The sequence below is a fragment of the Crotalus tigris genome, unplaced genomic scaffold (genome assembly GCF_016545835.1).
Source record: "Crotalus tigris isolate CLP2741 ecotype Arizona unplaced genomic scaffold, ASM1654583v1 scf7180000024461.5605484, whole genome shotgun sequence".
In the NCBI taxonomy this organism is placed as follows: Eukaryota; Metazoa; Chordata; class Lepidosauria; order Squamata; family Viperidae; genus Crotalus; species Crotalus tigris.
The window spans coordinates 2,846,890-2,862,124 of record NW_024100632.1 but is presented as its reverse complement, the minus strand read 5'-3'; the positions used below and the strand labels follow the sequence as shown (position 1 = coordinate 2,862,124).

The window sequence follows — 15,235 nt, the reverse complement described above, 5'->3', positions numbered from 1 at the left end:
TGAAGTTTGATGCTCTAAGAGCTTGCAGCCAGGATCCCCTCCTCCCCATCCTGCCAGCTCCCTTGGGGGGCTTCCTTCCCATCCCTGGAATTAGTTGTCCTGTAGTAGCCCTTCTTCCTTCCCTGTTTCCCTGCAGGGCCACCAAGAGCTTTTGGTGGTAAGGAGGGGGTCCCTTTCCCAGTTACGATCTTTCCAGCATCCCCAGGATCACTTAACAACCGAGGCAAGAAAAGTCGTAAGATGGGGCAAAACTCACTTCACAAATGTCTCCCTTAACAACAGAAAGCTTTGGGCTTCTGTTTGTGGTGGTAAGTCAAGGACTGCCTGTATTCTGCTTCAAAAGAGTGACAGGAAAATTCCCAGAAGACAAAGAACACATCACACCTGCCTCCAGGTAAAACACCCAAAGTCAAGCTTCAAGGACTTTTCCTTGGGATGAAAAGTAAGGAAGCGGAAAGCTTATGCCACTTATATTCGCTATAAAATATCTGGTTTCAAGCTAATGCAGCACACCAGCTCCAGGAAGTATAGTGTCATTCTTCTTTTCTTTATTTTATTTTATTTTTCCTTGCTAGAACAGGTGCACAACCCAGGATTTGGGATAAAATCCAACAAGTTTCAGCAGCTCCCAGCACTTTGCAAAAAATAAAACAAATCAAAACACACACACACACACACACACACAAAAAAGCCACCTCTTCCGAGGAATGACAGGTCTGACATCCATTTGGAAGCTCTGCCCCCTGGTGGTTGATCATCACATTACAACCAGGTGGCAGAAACGTGGTTAAATTCAGGTGAATGGATCTTAAAATAAAAATTGTTGCATGAACGACAGGCAGAGAGTCATTCTTGGCAGAATATGACGCCAGTCCCCTGCAGGTTAAAGCAAAGAAACTGGCACAGCAAGCTATGTTTATATATAGCCTGGCTAGAGAGAAGTTCCCTGATGACGCGCTCCAGCACAAGTCCAAAAGCTGGGAAGTCAAAACTTTTGGTCTCAGTGACCAACCCAAATTGGATCCTGAAACATTATCCTGGGACACGTATATTCACCTTCATTCATAAGGAACATGCAGTTTGCTATTGTCAGGCGCTGTATAGTGTGAGATTCTTTTTAAAAAATTGTATCAAAGGGGGACTTTCCAAAATGTGGCATAGTCTCCTTTACTGCCTTGGCAAATGCAATACATTAAAAAAAAAATCAGACTGAGAGCAAATTAATTTCCAGCATTCAGTTGTTTCGTGCTGCCAAATTTCAAGAGGAAACATAGGCACTGTACTGGGTCTTTTTTTAAAAAAAATATTGACTGTTAATACGCACAGGTAATTTATCTGCTTAGAAATCTAAACAGGGTAGAAGAAGCAATTGAATCAAGAGATCTTTTGTCTTCTATGCAGAGTGGAGGAAGCATCTAAATCTGGATTTACAGGTTTAGCATACTGTTGGGCCAAAAATGAATTTCTGAAAGCAGCACAGCGAGTGCAGCCCTCTGCTAAGCAGGATCAGCCTTGGTTAGTATTTGGATGGGAAGCCAGTAGGAAATCCCAGAGCTTAGACTGGATTGAGGAATCCCTCCAAAATCCCAGGAGCTGACAGAGACAACCACTTCAGTGGAAAAGTCCTGGAGGTCCCAGGAATCTAGCTTGGCTCAGTGGAGTCTTTAATTCAGATTAACAGAATAACAGAGTTGGAAGGGACCTTGGAGATCTTCTAGTCCAACCCCCTGCTCAAGCAGCTTCTACTATGTAGAAAAGTAGTTGAAAGAGATTGATGGAGCACCCACAACTCCGTTCCACCAATTAATTGTTCTCACTATCAGGAAGTTTCTCCTTAGTTCTAGGTTGCTTCTCTCTTTGATAAGCTTTCATCCATCACTTCTTGTCCTGCTTTCAGGTGCTTTTGAGAATAGTTTGACCCCCTCTTCTTTATGGCAGCCCCTTATATATTAGGAAATTTCTATTATGTCACCGCTAGTCCTTCTTTTCATTAAACTAGACATACTCAACTCCAGCAACCGTTCTTTATATGTTTTGTCCTCCAGTCCCCTGATCATCTTTGTTGCCCTTCTCTGCACTCTTTCTAGAGTCTCAGCATCTTTTTTGTATCACAGCAACCAAAACTGGATGCATTTATTCCAAGTGTGGCCTTACGGAGGCATTATAAAGTTGTATTAGCCCTTCACGTGATCTGGTTCTATCCCTCTGTTAATGCATCTTAGGATTGTGTTGGCTTTTTTGGCAGCTGCCGCACACGGCTGGCTCCTATTTAAGGGATTGTCCACTGGGACTCCAAGGTCCCTCTCACAGTTACTACTGTTGAGCCAGGTAGCACCTGTTCCAGACCTGTGCATTTCTACAGATTTCAACCTATGTCAGTCGCTTCTAGGCCCACCTGTGCCTGCAAAGTACTCCCCAGCACTTCATTTGAGCCCAGCACAGATAAGCTGTCTATTTGCAGAGAGAGAAGCTTGAACAAAAGTGGCCCTTCAGACATGCAACTCCACTTCCAGGAGAAGCTGGTCCCTGGACTTAAAGAGGTTGCATCAACCCCTTTAAGGAGTTTTGCTTTGTGGCACAAGGCTTGCGTCTTTTCCTTTTATTCCCAGCACAGGTGCCCGTTTGCCCCGCGCAAGGGTGAATCACGGCTCAGAAGCCGGCGGATGCTCTGGAGATGCTCGGCCAGCCCACGACTATATTGTCTCTGATTCACCAACTCCCCACCTGCTTACCAGTTTCTAATACTTGCCGTGACTCATGCAGCCTTTCTGCCAAGCCAGGAGTCCTGATGTGGCTATTATTAACTGCGATATTCTTAGAAGTTTCGCTTCCTGTCTCATGCGGGGGGAAAGGTGATGCCCAAGGGGGTCTCTTCAATTTTTGGCAATCTGGCCAGCGCCATGAGGAGGCAGAGGGGGCAGCCAGGAGGCTTTGGCAGTGCAAGGGAGGAAGCGGGGCATAGCCTGGGAAGGTGAGAGGAAGCTGAGATTCAAAGGAAACGGGGGGGGGGGGAGCAACAGGGATACAGGAAGCCTATTTTTTTTGTCCCCGCAGCAAAACAGGCCTTTCCCTATTTTTGCAGAGGAAATTACACGGATGTGTCAGTGAAGTTCCTCAGTGATTCAAAGATTTTCACCTTACTTGATTTATAAACAAAACAAAATTGAAAAGTACGATGTTGAGGATGAAGGTTCGTTCACCGAGTTTGTGGATTGGTTTCCGAACATTTAATTACCGTGCTAGGTAACATCTTCAGCGGATATTAGGCGGTATCTGTTTATGTATGATGTTATGAAGGAAGCAGAGAATTGGGAAATTTTTCCAGGATCAAAACTATCTTTCTTTCTTTCTTCCTTCCTTCCTTCCTTCCTTCCTTCCTTCCTTCCTTCCTTCCTTCCTTCCTTCCTTCCTTCCTTCCTTCCTTCCTTCCTTCCTTTCTTTCTTTCTTTCTTTCTTTCTTTCTTTCTTTCTTCTTTCGACTCCTTCCATCTCAGATTCAGGGAGCCTCCTGGGATTGCTTCCCTGACTTCTCCCGTGCAGCTGCTCCCCTTTGGAAATCAATATTATTCAGCAGGAAGCGCCAAGGGAAAACATTTCCCGGGACTGGGCAGAGCCAGCGAGTTCTTTGAGTTGTTTATTCTCCCAAAGCGGGAAGCATGACAGGTGGATGGCCAGCTCCGGATGAGGGTGTATGTGTGTACAGGTGTGTGTCTTCCTGGTGCAGCTCTCAAAGGGTCACCACCTCCAATATAAACGGCATAAACATCACACTAAATAAATAAAATAAAAAATAACTAAAACTATGCATATACCCATATACACACACACAGATGAACAAGAATGAAGCTTCTCAAAGTTTTCGGGAGGGGGGCCCACTGTGGCTGGGGAGGGGGGGGTCTCTGGCCCACTCCCACCCTCTTTGACAGCTACCCGCTCCCTCCGGAGCCGGGCGCGGTGCCCTGGCCAGGAGCGAGGGGGGTGGCAGTCGGGGTACCCCTGGGACGGGGCGGAGGCGGGGCGGGGGGGCCAGGACCCGCCTCGGACCCAGCCCGGGCGGGGAGTCCGCCTCGGAGCTCCGCCTGGCTTGACGTGGCAGCGGCTCTGTAAAAGCCAGCGCGCCCTCCTCGCCTCGCTTCGGCTCAGCATCTGGATGGAGACGCCGCTGCTTTGGCTGCCGCTGCTACTGCTGGGGCTGCTCTCGGCCGTGGCGCCGCTGCGCGCCGTGCAACTGGACCGGAGCCGCCTGCAGTGGCTGGCCCGCGGGAAGGTGGAGGTGAGCGGTCGGTCGGGGAGGGGGTCCGCGCTTTTCCAGCAGGGTCTGCCCAGGTTGCTGCACTGAGCGCACGGCCGGGCTTGGCTTCCCCTCCGGGTCCTCGTCTTATGGCCACAATGGAGCCCAGGATTTATCTTAATAAGTGAGACCCCGGTGGAGGTAGTCTGCCCCCCTCCCGTTTTACGACCTTGTCTGGCCCCGAGTGAACCGCTGCAGCTGTGAGTCAGGCAGTTGTGAAGTGGAACCTGTCTCCCCCGTTAACTTGCTTTGTTGGAAGGTCGCAAAAGGGGATGATTGTGTGATCCCCCTCCCCCCCAGACGCTGCGACCGTCATAAATGTGAGTCAGTTGTCAAGCTGGTCCGAACGCAAAGCAGCTGGCTGTGGGGATGCTGCAAGGGACAAAAGGGTGAATAAGGGGTCCTAAGTCACTTTCTCAGTACCGTTGTAACTTTGAACGGTCACTAAACAAACCGGTGTGAGTTGAGGACTGCCTGCGCAATGCCAGGAGAAGCCGATGGCGAGGGGCCCAGCCTGGCCGGTGCCCAACCGGACCCTTCCCCAACCTAGTGCCCCCCAGATGCGCTGGGCTTTGACACCAGTCACCCCAAACCCCAGTGAGGGCAATTATGGGTGAGGGGCGCCCGGTTGGAGAAGGCTGGAGATGAAAGGCTGCCAGGGAGGGCATCCGGACGGACCCCATTTCTTTCTAACTTCACCCGTTTTCAGTCCTGAAGTAATCAAACAGACCAGGTTCAGGTATTAAGCGAAACAAAGTTAACATTAACCCACTTAGCAGGTTTGAATGGTGTTTCTAGGTTTCCGACTGGCCTTTTTAAGCCTGTTATGTGTGAACACAGCCTGGGTGATACAGGTACCCCTTGACTTAACAAGGGTTCATTTAGTGTCCGTTCAAAATTACAATGGCACTGAAAAAAAAGTGACTTAGGACCATTTTTCACGCAGTTGTTGTAGCATCCCCACCATCACTTGGTCAAAATTCAGACGCTTAGCAACCGTCTCACATTTATGACGGTCGCAGCGTCCCGTGGGGGGTTAATGCAATCCCCTTTTGCAACCTTCGGACGAGCGAAGTCGATGGAGAAGCCAGATTGACTTAACAACCGGGTCACTCATTGATCAACTGCAGCAATTCACTTAACAGCTGAGGCAAGGCAGGTCGTAAAATGGGGCAAAACTCACTTCGCTTAACAACAGAAATTTTTGGGGCTCTGTTGTGGACGTAAGTCAAGGGCTGCCTGTATTGCGGTACAGCCACCAGTCCCCTTTCCACCCTAGAAACACCTAGGCTGACGTGGCCCATTTCACAGATAGGGCTGTTGTAACGGAAATGGGCGGAGGGAAACTTTGCTCCAACTGTTGGTGGAAAACCCCTCTGCCCACCCCCCACCCCCAGCTCCAGAGGAAGCAGATTTGGCAAAGGGAGCCTCTCTGTTTAGGGGCAGGCTATCTCTGAGTCAGGCTGGGCTGCCTTTCAGAGGCTGACAACTTTTCCTCTTGGTCTGAGCCAGGAAGCCTCAGCCAAACACAATAAATCAATTATGTGCAAATTGCATAATTTCCTCAAGAGGCTTCTGAAAATGGCCGCAATTACTTTGCTGTTGTTATTGAAGCAGTTGTTGATCTTGTCGCTTGGATTGCTTCGATCTGGGTAACAATTGCAAAGTTTGCTGTGGGTTAAGGCAGTGGCCCCCAACATTTTGGGCACCAGGGACCGGTTCTGTGGACAGAGGTCTTTCCACGGACCGGAGGCAGGGGGGGAGGGCTGGTTTCGAATTCTGCCTGCATCCCTCAGATGGGGCTTTTGCTTGTTTGCATGGCCTGGTTTTCTGACATGCTGCGGACTGGTGTGGGTACACAGACCGGGGGAGGGGAGAATTGGGGACCCCTGGGTTAAGGTTTTCTCTTGCAGTCTGTATCCTGCAAAAGCTGGATTCTCACATGCAAAGCTGTGGTTTGCTAGGCACGATGGAATAAAGCCCAGTTATCTTACTTTCCATGACATTCTAGCCATAAAAGAACAAATCACGTTTTAGCAGCCTTAGTGTATCATCCAAACCTGCCCAGATGGTAGAAAGTGTCTCTCAAAAGGGTTGGTTCCCCCCATGAAATGGGGCAGACAGTGGGAAACCCACAGAGGCAGTGAAGGCGCCAGATGGAGAGATCAACTCGCCATTCATGGATTTTTATGCCCTCTGGCTACAACACTAAGTGCAGGTATCTCAATTGGGAACTTTAGAAGGAAATGTTTCTTCTTCTGGTTGCTGTCTTCCCACTAATTGCATCTGTTAATAGGCTGGCTGTTAGTCATGATGGAAAATGGAGCCCACAGCGTGGGGAACAGGCTGTTTCAAGAAAAAAAGAAAGAAAGAAGCAGGCCTTGGCAACAGTGAATTATAAAAGGGTGTAAATTGTGAGGGTGCAAAGTGTGTTGGCCATGGGAGCTGGGAATGAATTAGACGGGAGGTGTGTGGGTATGTGTTGCTGGGGAGCTCGGTTATTCAAAGAGCAACAAATGTGCTCTTTAAAATTTTCCTAAAGCAGTCTAGGCAACCTAATCCCTTCGCTTCGGTGGGGGCCCTGTGTTCGCAGCACAAAAACTAATCCAACCAGTTGAACTGGGCTGTCCCTCTGGCATTGCTTAGAAACACGCTTTTGATGGTGCTCTCCTCTTTCCCCCCAGAGCTGTGGAGGATGACGCTTGAACCGTCTGCCAGAGGTAAGCAACTCTTTGGATTTGCTCTTTTTCCCCTGGACCATCTGCTTCCTCACTGGAAAACCTCAGGGGGAGAGCCAGCTTTGTTCCATACCAAGTTGGAAGGGACCTTGGAGGTCTTCTAGTCCAACCTCCTGCTCATGCAGGAAACACCAGCCACCAGCCCGCCCCCTAATGGCTGATTCTTCCTTTTTTTTCCAGGTAAAGGCCTTTCTCGACGAAGACCTGCCTTTGTAGTATCCTTTGCTGAGTTTTTATCCGGGCTCACCTTCTCTGGGGTTCGTCTGCTACCTGGACTTGCTACCCTTCCCAACCCAGAATCTCTCCCTACATGGAACGGGACAAGTTGCCATGGGACAACTCGCTGTTGGAATTTCATTTAATGATTTAAAATAAATAAAAGATAGTTTTGGTTTTTGCCGTCCACACTTCCTCCTGTCCCTCCTTTGGCATCCTTTCTGCAATGATTCTATTCCACTGTTTCTTTGATATTGGCGTAACTCTTGTCCCGCAGCGAGTTGGCTGTTTTGTCCCACGGCGAGTTGCCCAGGTCCGCTGGGCGGGGGGCTTCACCCAGACCCCTCCCCGAGTTAGTGCCGAGAGCAGCGCAGATAGAGGGAAGACGGTGTCCTCTTCCAGCAGCAGATACGTCTCCTTAACGCTCCCCCTTAGCCACAACATGGACTTGAAGTACCTGGCTGGAGCGGACCCTGAGCTCATCCTGCTCAACATTCAATTTGAAGAACTTCAGGTGAGAGGGAATTATTTTATAATGTTTGTTCTTATTCTGTGATCAGGCCCTTCGGTCATGAGGCTTTGCTAACAGTCAAAGGTTTAGCTTGCCATCCGCTGTATCAACTCCAGGCGAGCGCGGAGTGCACCCAGGACCCCGATTTAATCTCCACTAATTCTCCAGTATATTAAGATATCGGTCCCAGATCAGGAGTGGGCTTGCCAGTGCTTTCCCAAACTCAGTTTTGACCTGGTGAAAATTGCCCCCTCACAAGATAAAACAAAGAAAAAGAGATTTTTAAAAAAATCAATCGGAATAGAGCTGGAAGGGGCCTTGGAGGTCTTCTAGTCCAACCCCCTACTCAAGCAGGAGACCCTATGCCATTTCAGACAGGTAGCTGTCCATTCTTTTCTTAAAAATCTCCAGTGATGAAGCACCCACAACTCCTGAAGGCAAGTTGTTCCACTAGTTAGTTGTTCTGTTAGGAAGTATCTCCTTAATTCCAGGTTGCTTCTCTCCTTGATTAGTTTCCCTCCATTGTTTCTTGCAAGCTGTTAACGGTTTGCAAAGTTGGAAAAGAAAATGAGTTTCAAGATTGGAGTGGGTTGGCCAAACAAACTCGTGCATCTTCTTGTGTAGCTACTTACAAAATTTATCTAGAGAGGAGAGTCCCTATTTTGTGAGACAAATGCTATGTTTTTCAGTTTTAATGTTATTGTTACAAGGGCAATTCCTCCTGAGTTCCAGGTTGCTTCTTTCCTTGATTAGTTTCCATCCATTGCTTCTTGTCCTGTCTTCTGGTGCTTTGGAGAATAGCTTGACTCCCTCTTTTTTGGGGCAGCCCCTCAGATATTGAAACTCTGCTATTATGTCTCCCCTAATCCTTCTTTTCATTAAACTAGACAGACACAATTCCTGCAACTGTTCTTTGTATGTTTTAGCCTCCACTAAAGTGCATTATAGCAAATGCAGTACTGTGCTGGGATAGGAGGAGGCATTCTGGTGGGCCAGTTCATCTTTTAAGACTGGGAGGCCATTTTGTGAAGATGCCCGCAAGAGAAACTTGAAATGCCAAGATGCCACAGCCTTAAAGTATGCTGGGAATAGATAATAGGAGCATTGCCCTATTATGCCAATTTGGATAAGATGCCGCTCATTTGAGCATTGTCTAGACACAACCCAGCTGTCTCACTGTGGTTGTGACCAGAGGGTGCTAGTCCCTGTGATTTGCCTTTAATTTGCAGAGAATCCCATTGAGTGACATGAGCCGGGAAGAGATAAACCAGCTGATGCAAGAATTGGGATTCTACCGGAAAGACACGCCGGACTCCCCTGTTCCCGAGGCTTTCCAAATGGCGCCTGCTAATTCATTGCCATCAGATGTGGAAGCAATGAAGAACAGACGTGCGAAAGAGAAAAAGGGGGCGGGGGGTCCAGACCTATAGAACTCAACGTGCTCTGCTTGTGAAGGATGCCTGTTAGAAAGAATGGGAAGTCTCAGGGCATTGGCAATATCCAAATAATCTGCAACTATATAGATAAGATCTCCTGTGGTTCACACACGGCTGAATTGTGCTGCTGGAGAAATTAACATTTAGAGAAGATTCAAAGGCCGCAAACTTTTGCTTAAGGGGAAGAACTTGCTGCCCTCCGAAGGAAAATGTGCAAAACAAAAACAGCCACATATATGCAATCCCAGGCCAGTTACAAACAGCCCTTGACTTACGACCACAATCGAGACTGGAAGAAACGTTGTTAAGCATGTGCAGTTGTCAAGCAAGACACCTACATGGCTGTGATTGTGACTTTCCCCGCCTGCTTCGCCACTTGCTTTGTGCTTGTCGGAAGCCGGTTGGGAAAGGTTGCAAATGGCGACTGTGTGACTTGCAGGACACCGACTGTGGTGAAGGGCAAGCCAACAACCAACAATCACAACAGCCCTTGTCAAATGGTCTTAAGTGAAGGGCTGCCTGTAACTCCGACAAAATTGAGTGGAAGAAGCCTCAAGGGATTCCGCCCTTCATCCCAAGACCGGCATCCTTGCACAAGACACCACACAAGGGTCCACTCCCGTGACCAGCACTTTCCCTCCAGGTGTGCCTCACCTGTGCAGGACAGGATGAAGCCCTCTGCAGAAAGCTTTTGCTGCTGAGGGTGGATAGACACGTCCTCTCGGGCTGGGAGCCCAGCCTGCTGGGGAGCAGGTTGCCAAACCCCAACTGGTTTAGAATAGTAACAATAAAGTTGCCTTCGTCAATCAGCAGAATGCGCCTCTTGTTTTGTGCAGACTTTCCACTGCTAACACTTTCTTGCCAAACTTTACTGCTTGATCACAAGCGCACCTTTGGACTTCCCGTTTTTTTCTCCCACAAAAATCAAGGCAGCTGGCTAGATGCTAGATCTGCCAGGGGGTGCCAATCTTAAAACCGAAGTCTTGAACGAATGGAGACTGGTTTGGTTGGTACGGCATAGCCTGTTGCTGAGGGATTTGTAGAGCAAGTGTGAGGTTTTGTATTCTTGTGTCAAATTTAAAATGAAAAGCCTTGCCGTTTGGAAAGAGAAAAAAAGCTAATGAGCCATCCACGGTTAGATAAAAAGAAGTTTAAATCCTGCTAAAAGTTAATTCACCTAACGGATGTTATTGGGGGCATTAGTGTTATAGGGTGTCCGCGTGGCGAAGGCAGGGACGAGGCAGGGACCACAATCCAAACGTTTTATTGTCTTGCTGGTGCTGATACAATCTTGTGGGTGGTGCAAGGATTACAATCCCGGAGAGAGGCCAGCTGTGCACAGGCACACAAACTACAGTCCTGCTTGCACCTCACGCAGCCCTAAGGACTGGCCTGCCCCACGTAGGAGTCCCTCAAGTAAGTGGGCAAGTCAGCTCGTGGTGGATACCAGAGGAACAGCATCCTGGTGGGAACCCGCAGGAATAAAACTCCCCATCTGGGTTCTCCTTGGTCACGGGAGGCAGGCAGATGCCACCCCTCAGCAGCCCACTGGCAAGAGGCTGATGGAGCCAAGCGGCATGGAAAGAGCCCCTCGGAGCTGGCACAGTGCCCCCCCTTCACATGGCAGGGCTGGGTTTTGGAAAAAAGCACTCCTTTTAGCGTTTTCTTTGTGAACCAAGGAAAGTCCACGATTCCACGATCGCGGCACACAAGCGCAAAAGGCTGCCTCCCTGAAGACCGAGGCAAGCTAATTTGGGATGGGTGGGGTCAGGAGCATAGCCTCCTCTCCTTGCTTCCCACGCCCCACTCCTTCACAGCCAGAGGCGAGCTTTCTCTGTGTCAAAAGGCGTGCAAAAAGTGAAACACACAGCTATCGATCAGAAGTTTGGGCTTTGCTGGTGGATGGAAAAGGCCACTGTCTCCACACGGGGGTTCTACACTTGTGGACCCCGACTTGGCTTTCCTTCAGTGGGGGAGGGGGTCTCTAGGGATGAGGGGGAGAGGAGAAAAGCTGCTGCCGTCAAAAAAAACAACAACACCCCAATACAATAACTTACAAGCAACAATCAAAACCACCTTGGTAGAAAAGCATGTGTGGTGCAGAGCGGCAGCCAAGGCTCCCGGTCCCTTTTCCGGGCTGAGCGGCCTCGCCTGATCTCTGCAGGCAAGAGAGGAGGTGGGGAGCGTGGGGGAAGCTGCCCCCCCCAGCTTACCCACCCGGCCTTTTGGGGGTGGGGGTCTGTCGGAAGAGGAGGCGGCTACAGGTGTGACTGCCGTCGCTGAAGCTCGTGACGTCGCAGGTGGTTGTAGAGGGACTGGACGTAGGTGAAAACACATTTGGCATCCGGGCGTTTCCCCATGATCATCATATCCTCCACGTCCACCAGCGGGACGCAGTCCACCAGCCTCCTGCAAAAGCCAAGGGACACGGGTTCAATTCGCCCGGAAGGAACGGCTCAACATCCCCTTTTCCTAAGCTGGGACTGGGACAAGGATCTCCAGGATCCAGCTTGCCCTCAGCCCTGCCGATGGCGCTGGGCGAAGGAGCCATGCCCTTGCCGGGGTGTGTACATCCAAACTAGACTCCCCTCCCTCAATTAACCTTCCTCCATCCATTCTAATCCGCTGCCCACTCCTCATGACCGGCTTTTTTTAGACCGTTGAACGCACTTAGTTTAGGAGGATTTCAACAGACGTGACAAAACTATTCGATTCAGCACGGATGTCAACTTTTCACCTGCAGAGTAGGGCCCAGGCACTCTGACAAAGAGCTCACCATCCCTGCATCCTTCACTGGAGCAAAACACCACTTACAAACAGTCAGACGTCTAGTCCTCAGTGAGACTGGCTGGCAAGTGAACTAACATCACAGTTTTAAAGCCGTCGGGCTCCTTAAGATTAGCCTTCGGGGGGGGGGGGGAAACAGCCAAGGGCCAAAGGCAAAGCAAAGGACCAGTGGAATCAAATCCATAATCCCCAGCCAGAAGATGAAAACTCCGGGATCTACAGTTCTGCTGCTCAGAGGGCGCCAGGTTGGTGCACACCAAACAATTACAGGTAGTTCTCACTTAGCAATGGCCTTGTTTAGTGGCCATTTAAAGTTACCATGCTGCAAAACACCTCTGCCCCCAAGCTCTGCAACCAGTCCTCACACTTATGACCGTAGCAGTCCCGTGATTGTCATTTGCACACGTCACAGCCAGCTTCCGATAGAGTCAATGGGGGAGCCAGTGCAGAAATCGCAAGTCACGGTCCCCTGGCGTCTTGCTTAACAACCTGCAGTGACTCACTTAATGGCCTAGGAGAAGTAAGCCCATCATGGCCCTGTGGTTTTCCTTTTACTGACCATGTGTGCTTAGTAACAGAATCGACAGTCCCAATAGTGGCCATAAACGAGGGCTACTCATACTTCGTGTACGTGAAGCTCCACTCGTGAGTGGAGGTCACACATGTGCCTGCCACTCACTCCCCTCCTGCGGGCATCAGGCCACCCAGCTGGAAAGGATGAGGACCCTGTTCTGAGACCCTGACGTGGTTTTTCCGCAAGCGTCCAGTCCAAGAAGGGAATCCCCGTGGCCTTCTTCCAAAGGGGCCTTTTCTACTTCCCACTCTAGCTGGCAGCCCTCACATCTCCTGGTGGTCTCCCAGCCAAGGGCTGATCAGCCTGAAACCCCCACCCCACTAGGGCCGAAGGGCCACTCCAGGCCCCAACTCAGTTACACACAGGGCAGCTGAGTGGGGAGGCCGAGAGAAGAGTTGATGGGCAGCCCCCCCCCACTCCCGGAGGCAGTGGAGAAAGGCCTGGGCAGCTCCAAGCAAGCCAGGATGCCCTTATAAAGCCATTGTTTAGCTCGCTCAGTGTGTGCGGCTTCCAGCCTCCCAGGAGAGCCGAGGAGATGCTATTAACAAGAACGGCCTGAGTCATTTTTTCCAGCTCTTCCAAGACTTATAAGGTCTGGGCAAGGCAGGGGAGGAGGAGAGACCCTCCACCACCTGTCTGGCTTCTGCCTTTGCCCCAGGGCCTGGAAGGTCAGGGCCTTTCATTGCCTGGGGAGGGTCTTTGAGGAAGCACCCCCCTCCCGATTTCCAGGCTAAACCACCTTAAACGTTGGGAACTCCTGCATCTGTCGCAAACACTCGTAACCTACCAGCTGAGGGCACCCACGGAGTGGGGAGGTGCATCTCTCGCCTTGCATCTGTGGGGGAGCCCTGCAGCCCCAGCCCCTAAACACCCCTCCCCCCTCAAAAAAAAGGACAATCAATCCCAGGAAAGAAGGAAAAGTTCTCACCGTAGCGCCGCAGAAAGGAAAGTTAAGACTTTTTCGTCTTGACCAGCCCCTTCTGAACTAGGCAGCGATAGAACTCCTGGATGTACGTGTAAACGCACTTCCAATCCGGCTCTCTCATCCGGACCATGTCTTCCACGTCCAGCAACTGCGGGCATTCTGCCAGTGTCCTGGGGGTGGGGGGAGGAGGGATCGTGGTGGAGGGAAGGGCAGGGGGAGGGGGAAGAGGAAGCCAGTGATCACAGCCCAGACAAATTTGGGGTGGGGTGGGGGAAGAGAGTAAATAGAAAGAAATTGGAGGAAAAGAAAGAGAGAGAGAAAAAACACAAGATACGTAAATCCAGTTCACATTCTCGGTGACGAGACCCACATATGCATGCAACGGGGTGAGCGGGCACGGACCTCTCCACCATGCCATGCAAACGGAGTAGGAGATATCGGGGTGCCAACGGATACAGGGGGTGGGGTGGGGGGCTCATTCCTGAGTGAGATGCAGAGGGTGCGGCAAAAACCCAGACTGAACGGCCGGGACAGACAGACAAAAAAGACAGAGAGGTGGACAGGACAGGAAAGCGAGCGGGGTGCTCGTTGCGCTCCCTCTATATGGCGACGTATAGAGAAGGGATGAGCAACTCGCTCTGTGCGCCCCATCCCGCCACACACCCTTGGAAGTGGGCCTCAGCCCGTCTGGGGTGCGAGAAGCCAAGGAAAGTGAGAAAGAATTTGGAGGAGGGGGGAGGGAAACAAGGCAGAAGCTGCAGAGGAGACATCTGAGTTTGGGCCGTGGTCCACTGCCTAGACCAGGGGTAGACAACCTTGGCTTTTATGACTCGTGGACTTTTTATGACTCATGGACTTCAACTCCCAGAATTCCTGAGCCAGCTATGCTGGCTCAGGAATTCTGGGAGTTGAAGTCCATGAGTCATAAAAGAGCCAAGGTTGCCCACCCCTGGCCTAGACCCTCGGTGGAGGAGAAGGGTGGACAATGCCCCATTCTGCAGTCTGGAGGCAGAACAGCCGATCCCCCACGCCTGATTTCCCTTGCTGGATCGGAAGCCGCAGGTAGCAGAAGGGAAGATCCGGGGAGAGGGGAGTCGGGACCCCTAAACACACTCACACAGGCCCATCCAAGGGCCTGGGGCAGCACAGATATTGGTCAAGGGCAGCCGAGCAGATCTGTTCCCCCTGTTCAGACCGGTGCCAGGCCCGTTCTGCCCGCCCCGCTTTTTTCGCAAGATGGCTGGACCCACCGCTGCGTGAGGGAAGGATGAGGAAGGCCTGGGGAGGCCCGAGCTGAAAGGGACGAAGCACTGGAAGGGACGGACAGAAAAACAGCAAAGGGAAAGGAAAAAAAAGAAGGAAGGGGTGCCTTTCTCTGCCGGAGCAAAATTCCCCGGAAAGGCAAAGCCGAAGAAGCCGTGCCAGCCGCTCCGTAGGTCAAACAGGTTCGAGAGGACCCCCGTCACATCCCACCCCAAGCTGCAAGGGGAGCCCAGCCTGTGATGCCAATCTCAGACAGAGGTTGCAGCTGCTTATCGCTTTTGGCCAACGAGGCCCTCCCGCAGCCCCCTTCCCATGCTCAGCTCCAGGCAGCAATGCGCACCCCCCCCCATTTGAATGCATCCCGAGCCCCCCCCCCGTCTCGTTCCCAGGGAAGGAACTTCCACAGACGTCCCAAGGAAAGAGGTTTCAGGAATCCCAAGTCAGAGAAAAGGAGGCCCATGGCAAAATGCTCGGGGTTGCACCCTATCCATCCT

The 15,235-nt window shown here is 51.0% G+C and overlaps 2 protein-coding genes across 3 annotated transcripts in view; one reads left to right on the top strand and one right to left on the bottom strand.

Moving 5' to 3' along the window:
- The first annotated feature begins 4,102 nt into the window (after window positions 1–4,102).
- Window positions 4,103–10,004, top strand: SELENOM (selenoprotein M). The gene is made up of 5 exons (XM_039332640.1): window positions 4,103–4,273; window positions 6,976–7,011; window positions 7,210–7,244; window positions 7,681–7,759; window positions 8,986–10,004. The coding sequence occupies exons 1-5, from the start codon at window positions 4,151–4,153 to the stop codon at window positions 9,184–9,186; spliced, it is 474 nt and encodes a 157-aa protein (XP_039188574.1). The 5' UTR covers window positions 4,103–4,150; the 3' UTR covers window positions 9,187–10,004.
- A 436-nt stretch (window positions 10,005–10,440) lies between these two features.
- SMTN (smoothelin) overlaps window positions 10,441–15,235 on the bottom strand; it is a 30,536-nt gene continuing 25,741 nt past the window's right edge. The window contains exons 21-22 of one of the 2 annotated variants that reach the window (XM_039332481.1): window positions 13,482–13,648; window positions 11,462–11,601 (exon numbers count right to left, since the gene is read on the bottom strand). In XM_039332481.1, the coding sequence (XP_039188415.1) occupies window positions 13,504–13,648 (145 nt within the window). In that variant the 3' untranslated portion in view covers window positions 11,462–11,601; window positions 13,482–13,503. Of the gene's footprint in view, window positions 11,602–13,481; window positions 13,649–15,235 lie in introns of both variants that reach the window. The other variant, XM_039332480.1, reaches the window with a different exon arrangement.